This window comes from Neolamprologus multifasciatus, chromosome 19 (genome assembly GCF_963576455.1).
Source record: "Neolamprologus multifasciatus chromosome 19, fNeoMul1.2, whole genome shotgun sequence".
NCBI lineage: Eukaryota > Metazoa > Chordata > Actinopteri > Cichliformes > Cichlidae > Neolamprologus > Neolamprologus multifasciatus.
Genome location: NC_140457.1, coordinates 5,829,658 through 5,846,169, shown reverse-complemented (window position 1 = coordinate 5,846,169; position 16,512 = coordinate 5,829,658). Strand labels below are relative to the sequence as shown.

Sequence of the window (16,512 nt, the reverse complement as noted above, 5' to 3'; positions counted from 1 at the left end):
AAAAGTTTAATGTTTATAATGATTGCTGTAAATTTTAGCTTCATATATCAGATACTTTTGTCAGGATCTGACGGCGCCCTGACCGGTCGACCTGCCAATGTGTGTATATTTGTGTGCGTGTGTATGTGTCTCTCCTATCACCCTGTCTTCCCCTCCGGCTCCGCTGTGTGTTAGGAGGTAACCTAGCAACAGGCTACCTCCGACCCGGAAGTGCTGTCGCCCGGAGCTGCCGCACCTGCAGTCAATCCACCAGCTGCTGCCCATCAACTACCATCTTCAGCAGGGCTACTTAATGGTGTGGCTGAGCGACAGACAGCGCTGGAGTATTGCACTAAGCCTGGTAGTGTTTCCAGTCGCTAACGTTATTGACGTACTGTCTGATCTTCGTACTCATTTTGCTGTCGTGTGTGTGTTCACCCAGGGATTGACGGAGGATTTACGGACACAAAGGAAGCACTTGGAGGAGAGACGGGCACTCACTACCACGCACGGGCTTACACGGAAGGAGGGACGCACTATCACCATCGTTGCATATTTGAACTGTTGTCACCTTGCTGCACTGTAAATAAATGCGCTGTCATTATTTCTGAGCTCCGCGCCTGAGTCCACTCTTTAACAACCGTGACAACTTTCCTGTTTTCAAATATTGGTTTAATGTTAAGAGATATATTCTAAAACACTTCTTCAGCTGAGAATCAGAGAGGAGAAACACACAGTTTTACTTGTTGCTTAGCAAGGGCAGCTCTGAGCTCTCGCCCGAGAGTGAGGGCTCAGGGACTCGCAGCTCTGAGACTGCCCTGGTCTTTATTTTATACATCAGTGGCTGTTTGTTCCTTACATTGGAATGTGGATGTGTGTGTGAGATCAGGGTTTGTATATGGACGCAGTGCAGCTGTTCCCTGATCACCTGCAGGAGTTTGTAGACCTGTTGACAGAGAAAGAACTGCGAGTGCGACTGCCTTTAGAAGAATTGGACATACTGCTGGAAAACTGAGCACACACACAATCTTAATTCAAGTGTGTGTTCAAATTGTCAAATTTGATGGGAACAAAAGGACAAGCACAAAGGCAAACTCGACACACATACAGCTGCAGTAATTTCAGCAAAGAGCTGGGTTTTGTTTTTTTTTTGTATAAAGTAACACAAAATGCTTTAATTGCCACAACAAACCACTAAAACTGTATTCCTTTTTACTTGATATTGTCAATAAATACAAGATTGATCTATGTGACATGCCTTAAAAAAACGAGTAATAGAGTTTGTCCCCATTTACTGCGGAGTAAATGGGGACAAACTTGCAGGATGAAAAAAAGACGAACTCTGCTGTGTTTCCGAGTAACCGTATTATGGAGAGAAAAAGAGCAACAAAATTCAAAGTGCGGCCGACATGACCGCAGCCGAACACGTGAGAGCTCACTGGACCAGTTTCTCCACAGCAAAAACTGTAGTGTTGAATCAACTCCCACAGAGTTGATTTTAACATTTTTTCAGGCTTTATATAGCTCCACAATTAACATTTTCAAAATAGTTAATTATTTAACACTTTGTCAGAGTTCCTTCTTTAACTCTTAAAACTGGGTTAAATTAACACTGAGCAAATTATTATTAACACCATGTCTGAGTTAATTTTAACTCACCAAACTGGGTTAAATTAACACTACACAAATTGAAAAATAACACTACTTTAACTCTTTACTCTTTTATTAAGGTAGTTTTAATCCCTAAAAGAACTATTTATGTAATAGATTAACATAACTTTTTAACGACAACAATTACAATTATGAGAATAATTTCAAGAAAACTGTACATTGTCCAAAAACATTTATTATCATGCTTCTTTTTCCCAGAAAGTGAATCAAAACATAATAAATGAAGATATAATGTACAAACTTTCATCTGCAGCACTGTATGAGTTTTGAATATCAAATGGTCTGTCACATTTGAGTTCAGTTATTTTTATGACACACCGTTCTTCAGTTTGAATGCATGGTGATGTTCATCAAAGTTTTCAGTAAAGAGTTTGTGTGTCAACAAAAAAAATGTCATTTTCAACCATAAGTGTATCAATTATTTGACAAAAGACTGGCATGTCTTCCTCCATTGTACTGCAAACAACGAGTCCAGCTTTGTACTCTACACCATCAATTTTAACCCAACTTGTTGAGAAAACATCTTTTGATAATAGCATTTCACTATTGACCACACTTTCATCTCTTAAAGAAAATGATTTAATTGGCCCAAACTCCTTCTGTTTAAGAGAAAAGGTTTCCCAGTGATAAGCAATGGCCATCTGATGCCGTTTAGCAAGCGATTTGGTGAGGTTTTTGAAATTTTTGAAATAATCTTTGAACAACTTGTGCTTAGCTTCAAACCTCATACTCCACATATACAGTAAAGGGCCAATTTTTCGAATAGAGGATGGGTAATGAATCATAAAATGATGCTTAGGAATCAAGTTTCTGTGTGGATACGTGTGCTTAAATAGTTTGTGGTGGTCAATAATCAAATTCTTCAAATATATAGTCATTCCCAGAGTGAGACAAGGTGAAAAAACAATGTTCATTATTTGAAGTAACAACAATAACAAATTCCAGTGTCTGTTCCCTGCAGGAATAATGTCACCAAACAAAAGTGGGATGTTTTTCACAAGACAGAATGTCTGGATAGAGTTCAAACCAATGCTATTGCCAGCACTGTCCAATATGATTTTAGTGGGCCGGTTTTTTCTTTCTAAAAATCCATAGTCAAAACCATAAATCCTAGAAAGCAAGTTCTGTTCTGATATGAAGTGTTGCGTAAGATACTCAAAAAGCAATTTGACCTCATACTGAGCCACACCTTCAAGAAGGTCATGCATTATATCAAATGAGTAGTTATTGCAAATATGGTAATACTGCAATGAATTGAGTGCAGAATTTCTTTTCAACCCATACAGTGACTTCAATTTAGGATTTTCCCGAAGAGACTGGCAATGTATGTCAAACAAATCTTTCCCACGAAGAATAATTTTAGGATCATCCTCACTGTACACCATTTGACAATCATTCTTCTCAATCAAACAAAAGGCGACAGAAATGACGGCTACTGAACGACTCATTAAAACCAAGAATTGAGTGCATCCCTAGGTTATCTCCAGTGATCTGTGATATTGTGCCATATACCTGCTCATCAGAAAATGGAAGACTTAGCCCTTGGCTTTGCAGTTTTTTTGACATCATTTATCAGTGGTTCCAGTATAACATCAAAACCATACTTTTGCAGATCTGGTGTGTGGAAAAGTGACACTAAATGAATGTTCATCAAAATGGAATTAAATTTTGGGGGCAAGTTTCTTATAACAAAATAAATACAGCCAATTTTGTGAATTCCGCGTTTAGAGCCAAGAGGATTGGCTGTTTCAAAATCATCATAGTATAGCTGAATTTGTAATGCATGCCTTTTGGCTGAAAACAAAGGGTGAGTTTTAAAGTAACTTCCATCACAAAAGTCATGATAAGCATCAGGCTCTGAGCTACACTCTCTCTGCAGGAAAACACAAATCTCTGGATTTCTAAACATGAACTTCAAAGACTCCAAAATAGGTACATATATAAAAGTATCCTTCACAGGTACTTGATCATAAGTACCAGACTTCTGATTTCGCCTGATGTCATACCTCACTCCAAGTGTTATTTCTCTAGGTTCTACAACTCCCCATTTTAGATTGAAGTATTTATTTCGTTTCCATTCTGTGTTCAGATTGGTGAAAGGGTTTACAAAATTTTCAAAACATTCATTTATTAAAGATATGCTGGAGTCCTTTGTGGGTAACGCAGAAAGAATGGCCTGCTTTGCTTCTGAGCGAAGCTCACTTGTTAATTCCTCCAAATCGCCTACAAGTGAGGATACTAAACTGTTAGAAAGGCCACTACCCTGCAGTTTGGCCACAATGGATGCACACATTTCTTTGGATGAATCCCTTGTAAGTACTGAATCAATGCTCACTGGAACACTGGAAGAACTAGACTCTGGAAGAACACTGGGAGAACTGTGAGGAAGATTTGAGGAATTAAACTGGTCCTCCAAAGCAGGTGAAACTGTGTCATTAGAAAAACAAGCAATGGCTGAAGTTCGATCATTTTGGTCAACATTGCTGTGAAAACTACTGAGGTGCTTCCTAAAGCCTGCATAAGTTTGGAACTGAAGCCTGCAGCCTGGCTGCCAACAAAATAACTTAAACTTAGGTCCAGGATAATAACCATGTTCACCTCTTAAATGTGAAATCAGCTGCTGACTGCTGGGATAAGCTCTCTTACACAAAAAACATGTCAGCATTTTAATGATTTTTACTTAGGTTGTGAGAAGAATTTCCTGGTTAAGGATTTTGGCTCTCAGGTCACGAACTCTTGGGGACTCCTTCATTTTCCCCATATCAATATTGTATACTGTTGTCTGCAGAAATGTGTAGAAATTCACAAGTGCAGCATCATAAGACACATTGAACACAAAATGAGCTTTAAAAAGCTCATCAAATGCCCCAAGGGAGCGGCTGGCCTGGCAGGGGATGAGACGCTTGTCTATAGCAACATAGAAGCTGTCGACCTTCCTCTTCTGGCGCCCAACAGCCAGGAGGTATGGCTGCTGACTCTGCTGATTCTGGAGATGCTCTTCCAAACTGCAGCAAGACTGGAGTTGAGACAAAGATACTGAGCATTAGACACAGGAGCAAGTCAGAGATAATAGCATCACAGAAATGAGTATGTAAACCTCCTTTGTAAGCTCAACTGTAATTTGTTTCATTCACCTCTTAACCAGTGACATGACAACTTATGATAAAAACTATAAATATTAAATTACCTTATGAAAGACTACAAGTCTCTCAACAGCATCAGAGGCACTGATTTTTTGATACTTTGGTCCTCCTGGAGGTGGCGGAAGGAGATGTAACAGTAACAACAGGGAGGCCATGTCTTGGTCAAAGGCTGCGGCCAAAGAGTCACAAGAATCAATTGACAGCAAATCTTTCAAATGCAATTTTTAAGGAGAACTAGAAAAGCACTTCCTAAGAAAGTTGAAATGTGCTGTCATAAACATTAAACTAACAGCTAAAGAAAACTGATGAAGCAAAGCTAACAGGTGAATGAATTGGTATTTATTAATAGAATCCTGATGCTATTGAACTTTAACTGCTTATAGCAAATCATATTTAACAAACTCACTTGCTGCCTCATCAAGATCACTTCCTGGTGGACTCTCTGCTGACTGCACCAATTGACGCAACTCTACTGTTGAGGTGAACTGCTTGGCCTCTTTGATGATTTGATACCTAAAGATTGGATCCCATTTCTGAAGCAGCCTGGTAGATATCTGTTAAGAGATATGTTCTAAAACACTTCTTCAGTAGAGAATCAGAGAGGAGAAACACACAGAATTTCTTGCTAGCAAGGGCATCTCTCAGAACTCACACCCCAAGAGTGAGTCTCAGAGAGTGGCCCTGAGGACTTGCCCTGGTCCTTTATTTATACACTTCAGTGGGTGCTTGTGTGGTGTGTGTGTGTGTGGTCAGAGTGTGACCCCATAAATGACTTCCCTAAACCTTTCTTAAAAGCAGAAAATGAGATTGTAGTTGTTCTTGGCTGATCAACACAAAACCTTTTTCCTATGATTATTTTTCATCTACAATGTAAATTTTGTCTCTTTTTCACTCTTTTTTTTCTTCTTTTCTCTTTACAATAGCTGGTGACCTGCAGAATCACTGCTCTCACAATCAGAGGCAATTACTTTTACACAGCGCACAAAAACACTATGACGTCAGACACATTCACACTCACTTTTTCATCTGCGTACATAAATCATTTGGCCAATGGCATGTGCCATCGTGATCCATAAATATGATCACAAATTTATTGAATTATTTTCAACCCAACAAAACAAATAAACAAAAACATGATGCTGATGCTATGAACACGCTACACACATGAGTCAAGATGCAGGAAAACTGCTCACGGAAACTCTGCACATTCCAGTTATCACAGTTATCATAGTTCTGTTTCCCTCTCTTTGAAGAGTTCTCAGCCAGCTCCTGATCTGATAATGTGTAGCTTGTTCATCAGCTCAGAAGAGACCACAACGCAACCTCACACAGTGGTTGCGTGCTTTGCCCCACAGTGGCAAAGACTTGCACTTTCATATTCAATTCAGCTTCTCCGTCATGTAGTTTTCAGCTGCTTCATACAGGGTTCAGCATATTAGTTGTTTTCATAGGTGTGCTCTATATCTCAACAATGGCTCATATTAGGATGACAGTTTTTCAAACAGGTCAAGTGCCTCTATGCACATCATTAGTTTAAATATTTACCTATTTTACTTCATATGTCATTGTACTGAATTTGAGCAACCCTAATCTTAATGCAGATTACTTTCAACAATTATCCACCTCACATCATAACTGACTGAGGTGCCTCTTCATATTAATATTATTTCATCATTAATACCAGTTTACAGGTTGTTATCCTTGCTATTATTAGTATGAATACATTAAAGATACGTTGTAATTTAGCCTTTTGTTTATTTTACTTTATTCCTCTTGTATTTATATCTATTCAGTCGGGTCTGTTTCCAACCCTTTTTAAACTACTTTAAACTACTTTGATCTCTAATTTTCACTTGGTGAGGGATTATTACGTTCTTCCTAGTCTGAACTGCTCTCTTCACCTGAGCTGCTATCCTATTCTGAGTTACTGTCTTCTTTGTTTCTTACAGTCACGTACAAAATGTCCCTCTTTTCCACACCTCCAGCATGTAGTGCTAAAGCCACTGTTTGGTGTGTGTGTAGCTCTGCCTCTATCGCTTGCTCTTCCACTATGCATTCCTCTCCCTTTCTTTTGGATTAGTCCTGCTCCGGCTTGTTGTTTTTCTAAACATTTCTCATCAGGTGTTAATTTCGCTTGTTTATTCTCCATTTTCAAAGATTTTGCTGGGCCGTCACTGGCACGCTTGACTTCAGAGTGGTTTACTGATACGGCCTTCGACTTCACCCTAACGGTGAAGTGGTATCAGTTTTATGAGATGAAACTCAACCGTTCTCCTTTGTCACCAGTACTTGAGCCTCAGCAAAGAAAACAAAAATGGAAGTAGTTCAGCAGCTTATTGTGCTGTAAAATCAACTTACTTCCAGACACACACATATATAGACATTTGCGCGCTAATTTGTCACAAAGTATTTCACGGCTACCTCTAAACCCAGTCTAAACACAGTTCCTTTTGGCGAACTTAAACCTAATTTGTCAAGAAGTATTTTCAGCTACCTCTAAAACTAGTCTAAACACAGTTCCTTTTGGCGAACTTAAACCTATTTTAATTTCTCTGTCTCAACGTGTTTTCATTTGCTTAAACGTATTTTAATTTGTCACGAAGTAATTTCAGCTACCTCTAAAACTAGTCTAAACACAGTTCCTTTTGGCGAACTCAACCTATTTTAATTTTTTTACGAAGTAATTACGGCTACTTCTAAAACCTAAATTTAATTCAGTTCCTTTCGGCGAACCCAACCTAATTTATCACGTGACTTTTAAACCTTTGCGGCCGTTTTATATATCAAAATAGTGTTTCTCACCCTCCGACATCTCACTGGTGGTTCGGATCATCAGACTGAATCCCAGTGCCGTGGACCAGGCCACTGGCCCAGACCCGAATTCACGTCCTGGGGCTCTCTCCTCGTCTAAGAGGGCTGCGCACAGGCTTCAGTGCTGGCTCCCAACGGCGTCAGGAATCAGTGCTGGATCTTGGAACAGAGTCACAGATAACAGTTCTGATGTTTTCTGCTCCGGCTACGAAGGACCAAATAATGTTAAGAGATATGTTCTAAAACACTTCTTCAGCAGAGAATCAGAGAGGAGAAACACACAGATTTTCTTGCTAGCAAGGGCAGCCTAGAGTGAGACTCAGAGACCCGCCCTGAGGACTGCCCTGGTCCTTTATTTATACACTTCAGTGAGCGTTTGTTCCATACATTGACGTGTGTGTGTGTGTGTGTGTGTGTGTGTGTGTGTGTGTGTGTGTGTGTGTGTGTGTGTGTGTGGTCAGAGTGTGACCCCATAAATGACTTCCCTAAAACTGCTGGTCTGGAAAGTCCAGCAGTTCACCTAAACAAAAGCACTTAGACTGGAAACAGATATAACTACGTTAATCCTACCGTAAAACAATAAAACAAGGTACGAACTTTCCCATGCTCCTAGGATGTGGGGGTGAAAGCCAGAACACCCTGGAATGTTACAGACTTCCTAGGATGAGACCAACTACATACTTCTAAACACAAATGATTACATGCAGTATTCTACCATATTCAAACTTATATCATTAAAAGATTATACTGACTACTAAGTACAATTTTCCGTTGACAATTTCGTTTTGCACCAAGTGGGTTCACAATTTCAAATTCATCTTCATAAAAATGAAGTCGTAGAGCTTGAGGATGGTCTCTGAAAAATGAGTGGTCTTTAAAATACATGCCATCTTTGTAATCAGTCAAAGCATCATCATCTTGATTTCTGTGGTTATCCAGAACAATTTGTTCCCACACATCCTCCACCTGACAGTATTTGTTTAATACCTGTGGGATTGGAACATACAAATAACTACCAATTTTCACACCAGAATGGTCTCTTACTGTGTAACTGATAGGTTCTGTCATGTTCATTTTTGATTTGCAGTGTTCTTTTATCATAAATGGTGAACGAATTGAATCACATGCTTTCTGGAAAAAATCTGAAGTAGACAAAACCTGCTCAAGTTCTGGACAATCACTGAGGCGGAAACCATGTTTATCCAAATGATAACGAATAAACGAGTCGTAGTTTTCTTTAAAAAAAAAAAACACACAAAAGAAAACTAAGATCATCAACGATGTCTTGCTGAACAGAGTGTGGAAGGTTATTTTTTTCAGTACATTTGAGAATAAAGCTAAATAAATGATCTCCTAAATTATCAAGCAAACGGTCCATACTAGGTGGTGTGGGCTGCTGAACTGTGTGCGTCTCGTCTGAACTGTGTGTGTGTGGGTCTTCAACCTCTTTGTGTGCACGGTTTTCAAATCCATCTTCAACTACCTCAAGGCTATTCAAAACAGAGGGTTTGTGTTTGCGATACACATGGCGTCGAAAAGAGTGATACTTGGAAAAAGCTGCCTGGCAGTCATTTATTCCACAAGTGATGCTGAAATGAGGCTCATGTGCGTGTACTAACCCAACATGTGTAATCAACTTCCTCAGAGTAAATGCCCTTTTTGAACATTTTAAACATTTGTGGAGTGGGGGCATATTTAATAGAGTTGGTTAAGTACCCTGGTGACACTTACTGGCAGGGGTTTGTCTCCCTGTTCTCCTATGTTGACAATGCAGTTCTGAAGAAAGACAAGTGTTTTCTTGAAGTATGCAGGGTAGGTCATGTTGAACACGAAGAAGGTAGAGAATGCTGAGATGTAGGCCTCATCCAGCGAGCGGCACGAGCAAACATCCACTCCTTCAACTGTCACAACACAGCGACACTGTCTTGAGAGGGCAGTTGTCCAACTCTTATCCTTCATTCAAATGGTTGGGTATGGACTCGTGGGAGTATTCTGCAGAAGAGGAAGAAAAACATTAGTATACAGTATGTTTAAGCAATATGTGCCAAGTGGATTTTCAACAGATTCCTCAAATTACCTTCTTTTTTTGATGCAAAACAAAACTGTCTATTCTGATAACCTGTAAACATGGCCCCTACTCCAAACAAAAAGCTTCTTGACCAATGACTGTTGTGGTAGTGTTTGATAAGCTGCTAAAGTTTGACATAATATTCAAGGGCAAAAGCAATCACCCGTCAGGGGTGATTGCTTTTGCCAAAGGCCATGCATTGCATCATGCATTTACCTCTCCAAAGATGATGAAATCTTCTATCTTCTCCTTGAAGATGGATGGCAAGAGGAGAAGTGCCCCCTTGAAGTCAATTCCTAGATCATACAGATGCAAATGCACTTCATTAGATTTTGATAGCATGCAAATTCCCATTAACATGCTCCTGACATGACACTATGGTACATCAATTATCTTTGGAAGAGAGAGCAAATGAATTGTCACAAAATTTACTATTTGTATGAGGTCAAATTAGCACCTGTAATGTCTTCAGCCAGTGCATTCTCTCTTGCCTCCATGTAGACCTTCTTCAGTGGCAAATCCTTGGTCATTTGAAGAACATTTTGAAGAACAGCAGTGAAGTTTTCGCTAAAGCGGCGACAGATGTTGTCTTGGCAGGGATGCATTAAATCAACCTCATCACACAACTGGAAATGAAAAGAGCAGAATGATCACATTTTACATTGAGGATTTAAACTTTTGACATGTTTAAAGACACAGACTGGAGATAAATGTAAAGTGCTTTAACCCTTGAACAAAAATTCTAAAGATAATGAACAGATTGATTAATCAGTTAGTACAGAAAATAATAATCAGATTTAGATGTTTCCCCAATCATCTTAACAATTTTTACCCCTTCAGATGTCCCCAGGAATGGATATCTCTTTAATAGGTCCACAGTACACATTCCTTCAGCTACCTCTCGACGTCTCCATGCAAAGGTTTTTGTCATGCGGTCTTTCACCAGTGCTGTGTCAGGATGTAGCTTCTTGTGCTGATCATTTAGCACCTTGATATGAGCATCAATGGAGGCTGCATCTTCCCCCACAAAGCACGAATCCTTTGTCAAAGCAGATATCAGTATTATCATAAGTAAAATCTGATAAGTTAATGTTACTCGAAATGCGGTAATTTGTACACCAAATGCTTTGAAAAAAAAAAAATGCAAAAATGTTGAATAGGAATTGCAAGTTGAGCTGACTTTTGTTACAGTTTTTTTTTTACAGACGGTAGGACACATTTCTCAATACTTAGGTCACTTTTGCAAAACTCCTCACACAGTGAGCACAACAGAAGTCTATGTGGGCTAAACTGAGGATCAGTTATCATTGTTTTGGCACAAAATGCATTCAATGACTACATCTCTCAAATTTCATGAATTATTTTCTCACTCAGACACAACAACTGCCAAAAATCTTTGTACGTACAGGACATTTTGCATGTACTTACATACTGTTTTCAAAACTGTTAAACGTATGGTCAAAACAATAACATAATGCAAAACTGAATAAGACAGCAAAATTCAACAGCAATATTTTATTGAAACATATTTTAAATCTAAAAATGCAGTTTAACCAGCCACAGCTGATTCTCATTGTAGATGAACATCTACACAGGTGTTACTCCTTCAATTTCATTACAAAAGGAGACAACTGCTGAATAGGTTTGTTTTGTGATGTAAACATGGACCCAGCCAGAAATGGAGAAGTGGCTGAAAGAGGAAGAAGAGTGGCTGGGAGGGGGCAAGGAATACGTATGTGTGGTGAAAGAAGAATAAGAGGAAGATCAAGAGCTGTAGTCTCAGATGAGATCAGAGCTACTGTAATTGATCATGTAGTAAATCATGGTCACTCAATGAGAGAGGCTGGTCAGAGAGTGCAGCCAAATCTGCAACGCTCTACAGTGGCATCTATTGTTAGAGTTTTCCGGCAAACCAACAGGTAACTTGTATTCTGCAAGGGCATTTGCACATTTCAGAAGTAAATAAGCTTTTGTGTAATTGTTGTTGCATTTCTGCTTAGGACTCAACGGTTACCTCACACAGGAGGGAGAGGACGGATTTTCACTGATGTGCAGGAAACTGCCATTGTTGATATGGTCATCAGAAACAATGGGATAAAACTCACTGAAATTAGACACAGAGTCTTGGCAGACAACGTTACTTTCGCAAATATTCACAGTGTAAGCATAACAACAATTTCTAGAGTCCTGAAAAAACATCAGGTCAGGATGAAACAGTTGTACACTGTGCCTTTTGAGAGGAACTCTGAACATGTCAAGCAACTCAGGAACCAGTATGTCCAGGTAAGATCACAATAAAATACAGATCTGTTTTTGAACAAAACCAAACACACACAAAGACAATTTTTACAAATTTACTACTGTAACAGCTTATGTTGCCTTGTGGATTTATGTTAGAGAGTCATGGAGATTGAAGGTAGGCAAACACACCACATTTTCATCTTTGTGGATGAGGCAGGTTTCAACTTGGCCAAAGCACGGCGACGAGGGAGGAATGTGATTGGGAAGAGAGCCACAGTGAATGTCCCGGGCCAGAGGGGTGCCAACATCACAATGTGCGCAGCAATATCCACTGATGGACTGCTGTTACACAGACCACTAATTAGGCCATACAACACTGAACGGCTCCTTGCGTTCCTGCATGATCTCTATGGAAGGGTTGTGCTAGGTGAGGAAAGGGATGCGGAGAGAAGGAATCAGCCAACATTTATAATTGTATGGGACAATGTGGCATTTCATCACTCCCGTGCAGTCACCGAGTGGTTTGCAGCCCATCCCAGAATGGAGTCTCTTTTCCTCCCACCTTACTCTCCATTCCTCAACCCCATAGAGGAATTCTTTTCCTCATGGCGGTGGAAGGTTTACGACCATCATCCACACGATCAAATGTCCCTCCTGGATGCAATGAATGCTGGATGCCTGGAGATATCAGCAGAAGATTGCCAGGGATGGATCAGGCATGCCAGAAGATTCTTTCCTAGGTGTATTGCCCTAGATGACATAAGATGTGATGTGGATGAGAACCTGTGGCCAAATGGAGAAGACAGAGTAGATTAGCATTACTATTGTATGTGGATGGTGTGTATACAAATTCTTGTATTTTGGGATTACTTAGTGCAAAAAAATAAAAATACATAAACAAATATTAACAAATTCTGCATGATGTCTGATTCATTCCAGTAACATATATTGAAATTATAAACAGATGTGTCCTTGTTTTACACAAGAAAACACTGTAATGCTACATGTTGTTAGTGTTTTTTAAGTCATTGTTTTGTGGGTGACAAAGTGTGTTTGTCGGCTGTCAACCTTTGCTAGTGTTCTGGAAGAATGAGTTTATTTGAGACCTGAATAAAGTGTTTTGGTAGTTGTAGTGCATTTTGAATGTGAAATGAACTGCTTTGCCAAGCTGAAGGTCAGTTAGGAGAATTGTGTGAAGAGTTTTGCAAAACTCCTAAGTACTGAAAAATGTGTCCTAGCGGCTGTAAAAAACTGTAAATCAACTGTGAAGTTTCTTTTTCTATGTTAATGTTATCTGTTAACATGTTTCTTTCAATTAATGTTTACTTTTAGCTTTACAGTGAACATAATAAGACTACATATGTTACCTTAGCTCTTAGAGGCTGAGGGTGTGAGGACTTACGAAAGAGGGCTTCAGTCTCTTCAGACAGGAGCTGCTGGATTCCTCTGTGGTCCGATGTTTCTGCGTGCGTCCAAACTTTTCTTTAACCCGGTTCACTTCTTCGTTGCTGATTAGGGGAGCCCGTTCTGCTTTGAACTTTCTCTTGAGTTGGCTGTGCCAGGTGTCCTAGTTGTTTCAAATGTATACAAGTAGTTAATTATGCTTACTTTATATTAATATAATCTATAAAAGAAACAAAAAAGGAGAGGTACTCACATAACCATTTCCGTGTACATCTCTTAAGAAAGGATACTTCACAATCAGGGCTTTGATGACCTGGATGTAGTCTGAGTGGGTTGGGTACCTGTTTCAAACATAAGAAAAACAACCTACAGTACACTGATTACTCTTATCCTTTCCTGGGGGCTTTTCTGTTCTTCAATTCTTCTAATTGTAACCCGTTCATGTGTTACACCCGTCTTTGCGTTGTGTTCCGGCGTGAAAGTAAGAGGCAGGAGACAGTACTGGGTCTTTGGCTCTTTACTGCACATCTGCAACACAGAAATAAGGGTCTGTTCTGTGTGTGTCACGCGACTGCCAGTACACCTCTCCTCCGGCCATGCTGAAAGGAGCTGTGACCGGGCACACATGCACGCGCCTATGTCACCTGCGTGGTGACATAGGCGCGTGCATGTGCGCACACACACACGAACGCACACAGACTCAGATCACACAGGTAGGAGATTGAGATGCAAAATGACATATTTAATTTAAAAAAAAAAAAAGTGTTTTGGGTGAAATTCAAAAGTATTTAACACATATGTTACATAATCATATTGTTATTACCGTAAATAGTATGTTATAGACCAATGTCAAATCAATGTAGCTAAAGTTGATTTTAATTTTTAAAAAATGGGCGTGGACAAACAGCCACACCTCTCCCAAACTTCATTAATTAATTGACTGCAGTCCTGAATTATTAATTTACTCTTGAGCAAATTCAAAAATAAACACTTTGATATCATAGTCCAGACAAGGTCTGGAGATACAGGATGTATGGTTTTACCACTATTGCCAGTTCATTGGAACAGTGTGTCACGCCAGACTCGAACGCTGGTCTCCAGATTGGGAGGCAGATAGGCTAACCATTTGTTCTCTGCCTCTCGTACAACAGCAATATTAATATTAAGAAATTAATGTAATTATTCAGAAAGGAACCCTTACATTGTGTACTGTGATAACATTTCATAAAGAGTCCCAATTATTTTGTTTCGGTACTTCTGTTCTTTCTGGACTGGTTCTTTGAGATCCAAGCGACTCTGGACATCTTGTGGGAATTTTGGAATGGAAATAACTGCAGGCAGTCTACGGCAAGAAGGTATAGAACTGCAAAACAGTAGGAAAACAGCATTAACTAGCCATTTTGCAAGCACTTAAATGCATATGCAAATTTAGACATTTATCACAACCTACCTCTGGTTTGCTTGGGACACTGGACCTTCAACTGTACCTTCAAATGGGTCGACCGGTTGTAAAGTGATGATGACTTCCTTGTAGCGGTTTGTGAAGTCTCTGAACTTCAGCTGCTTTTTGAAAGACTTGTCAAAAAGATATGCAACCATGGTCTCAGTGAGTCCACAGTCTACCGTCTCTCCATCTACATCGTTATCTGAAATATAAAGTACAGTATGAAATAAAAATAAAACCATTTTCAAATTTAGTTTTAAAGTGACATTATGGTCAATACATAATAATAATAATAATAATAATCATAATAATCATAATAATAATAATAAGCTATCATTGTGAATCTGTCTATATTCCCCAAAAGAAAGTTACAATTAATTCTCTTGATTAATTGTTAATATAAATTAACTGCTAATATAAAAATGTAAGCAAGTGTAAGTGTCCCTGCTCAGAGCTTACAGCTCTCATATTCGAAAATCCCACTAAGTAGGTGGAATGGTACAAATGTGTACCTTCCATTGTTTAAAATCCCTTTGAGCGGGAAACAAGTTAGATGCGATACATTTTGCTTAGAAAACGATTTTGTTAATAGCTATATTTACATACTAGCATGTTTTGAGAAATTATTGATTTTTTTACATTGTTGTACACGGTTAGTCACTATTTATTGATAAAACACTCGAATACGGCGGGCAGACAGACGTTGAACATTCCACCAACCATCTAAATAGTCCACATTTGTACCTTTCTTTGTTTAAAGCTTAGCTAACTGCTAGCTTTCACCCATGTTAAATCTAGCTCTTCGGACTTTTGCTAACTCTACTATAAAATTACACGTTGTAATTTTTATAAAAACACAAAATCACACCCGATTTACCTCTAAACCTTTGCGCCTCGTCGTCTGACACATCAATGCCTTCTTCCATCAACTTTTTAAGGAGCTCCTCCGTGGATAACCCCCGGAGAGTCATTTTCTGCGCCAATGCTAGTCAGCGCGGAGGCGGAGCACTCATCGCTGCTGGCTTTTAAGCCTTTGGGATTAATGCGCGTTGCGAATTTGACACATGAAAATACAACATTGTGGTATTAATGCGCAGTTGTTTAGAAACCGTTATGCTGTCTTGGCGAGCCATATTTGTAACTTACAAAAAATGTAGTCACCGTAACATAAAAACCTGCTTGACATTTTAACTTCCAAAGAACCTCGGTTTAACTTGATGTTGCAAATTCCATAAAAACCACACAATTAATGAACAATTCTAGGATGTAGTAAAAGCGAAAAAGTAGATGGCCAAACATAACAGTAAAATGATTTCACGTTTTTGAAGGCTACAACCAAGATTTAAAACATTAAAAATTATAACTGGAAGTTAATAAAATGGAAATGGACCACTTTTTTTTAACATCATTTGGTTGTGCCTGCATGTCATTGTGTGTGTGTGTGTTTTTTAAAATATAATTTAATATAACTTACACAGAGGTAGGTTACAGATATTTTTTGCATCATACGATAATTTACGTACAGAGGAGAGGACCAACAGATTTCATTATAACATGTAGCTTTTATGAGCACACTCACATCTCATATGAATTTTACAATTAACCAGGCCCATCCAGATTTTCCCATGCTGACCCATTACCACATTCTGCCACTGTCACTGCAGTAAAGGTCAAAATGTTACAGATTTGTACTTTATTTCAAATTGAACCTTTAAAGGGGCATTTCTGGACTTTTAAAGACCAGTATTGTG

General features: G+C 39.1%; 2 protein-coding genes and 1 long non-coding RNA gene across 3 annotated transcripts; 1 reads left to right on the top strand and 2 right to left on the bottom strand.

Moving 5' to 3' along the window:
• The first annotated feature begins 8 nt into the window (after window positions 1-8).
• On the top strand, window positions 9-588 carry LOC146495793 (uncharacterized). Its single transcript, XR_014871260.1, has 2 exons — window positions 9-340; window positions 422-588. It is a non-coding gene; the product is annotated as an uncharacterized LOC146495793 (long non-coding RNA).
• A 1,387-nt stretch (window positions 589-1,975) lies between these two features.
• LOC146495792 (uncharacterized) lies at window positions 1,976-9,563 on the bottom strand. Its single transcript, XM_085144254.1, has 4 exons — window positions 9,336-9,563; window positions 5,200-5,350; window positions 4,838-4,962; window positions 1,976-4,666 (listed from the first exon to the last, which is right to left on the bottom strand). Exons 1-4 carry the CDS (start codon window positions 9,561-9,563, stop codon window positions 4,331-4,333), a joined length of 840 nt encoding a protein of 279 aa, XP_085000380.1. The 3' UTR covers window positions 1,976-4,330.
• LOC146495791 (sterile alpha motif domain-containing protein 3-like) lies at window positions 5,412-16,033 on the bottom strand. The gene is made up of 11 exons (XM_085143913.1): window positions 15,639-16,033; window positions 14,768-14,963; window positions 14,519-14,680; window positions 13,571-13,658; window positions 13,316-13,480; window positions 10,505-10,711; window positions 10,130-10,298; window positions 9,889-9,968; window positions 9,336-9,596; window positions 7,332-7,763; window positions 5,412-7,258 (listed from the first exon to the last, which is right to left on the bottom strand). Exons 1-9 carry the CDS (start codon window positions 15,730-15,732, stop codon window positions 9,564-9,566), a joined length of 1,194 nt encoding a protein of 397 aa, XP_085000039.1. The 5' UTR covers window positions 15,733-16,033; the 3' UTR covers window positions 5,412-7,258; window positions 7,332-7,763; window positions 9,336-9,563.
• Between the last annotated feature and the right edge of the window lie 479 nt (window positions 16,034-16,512).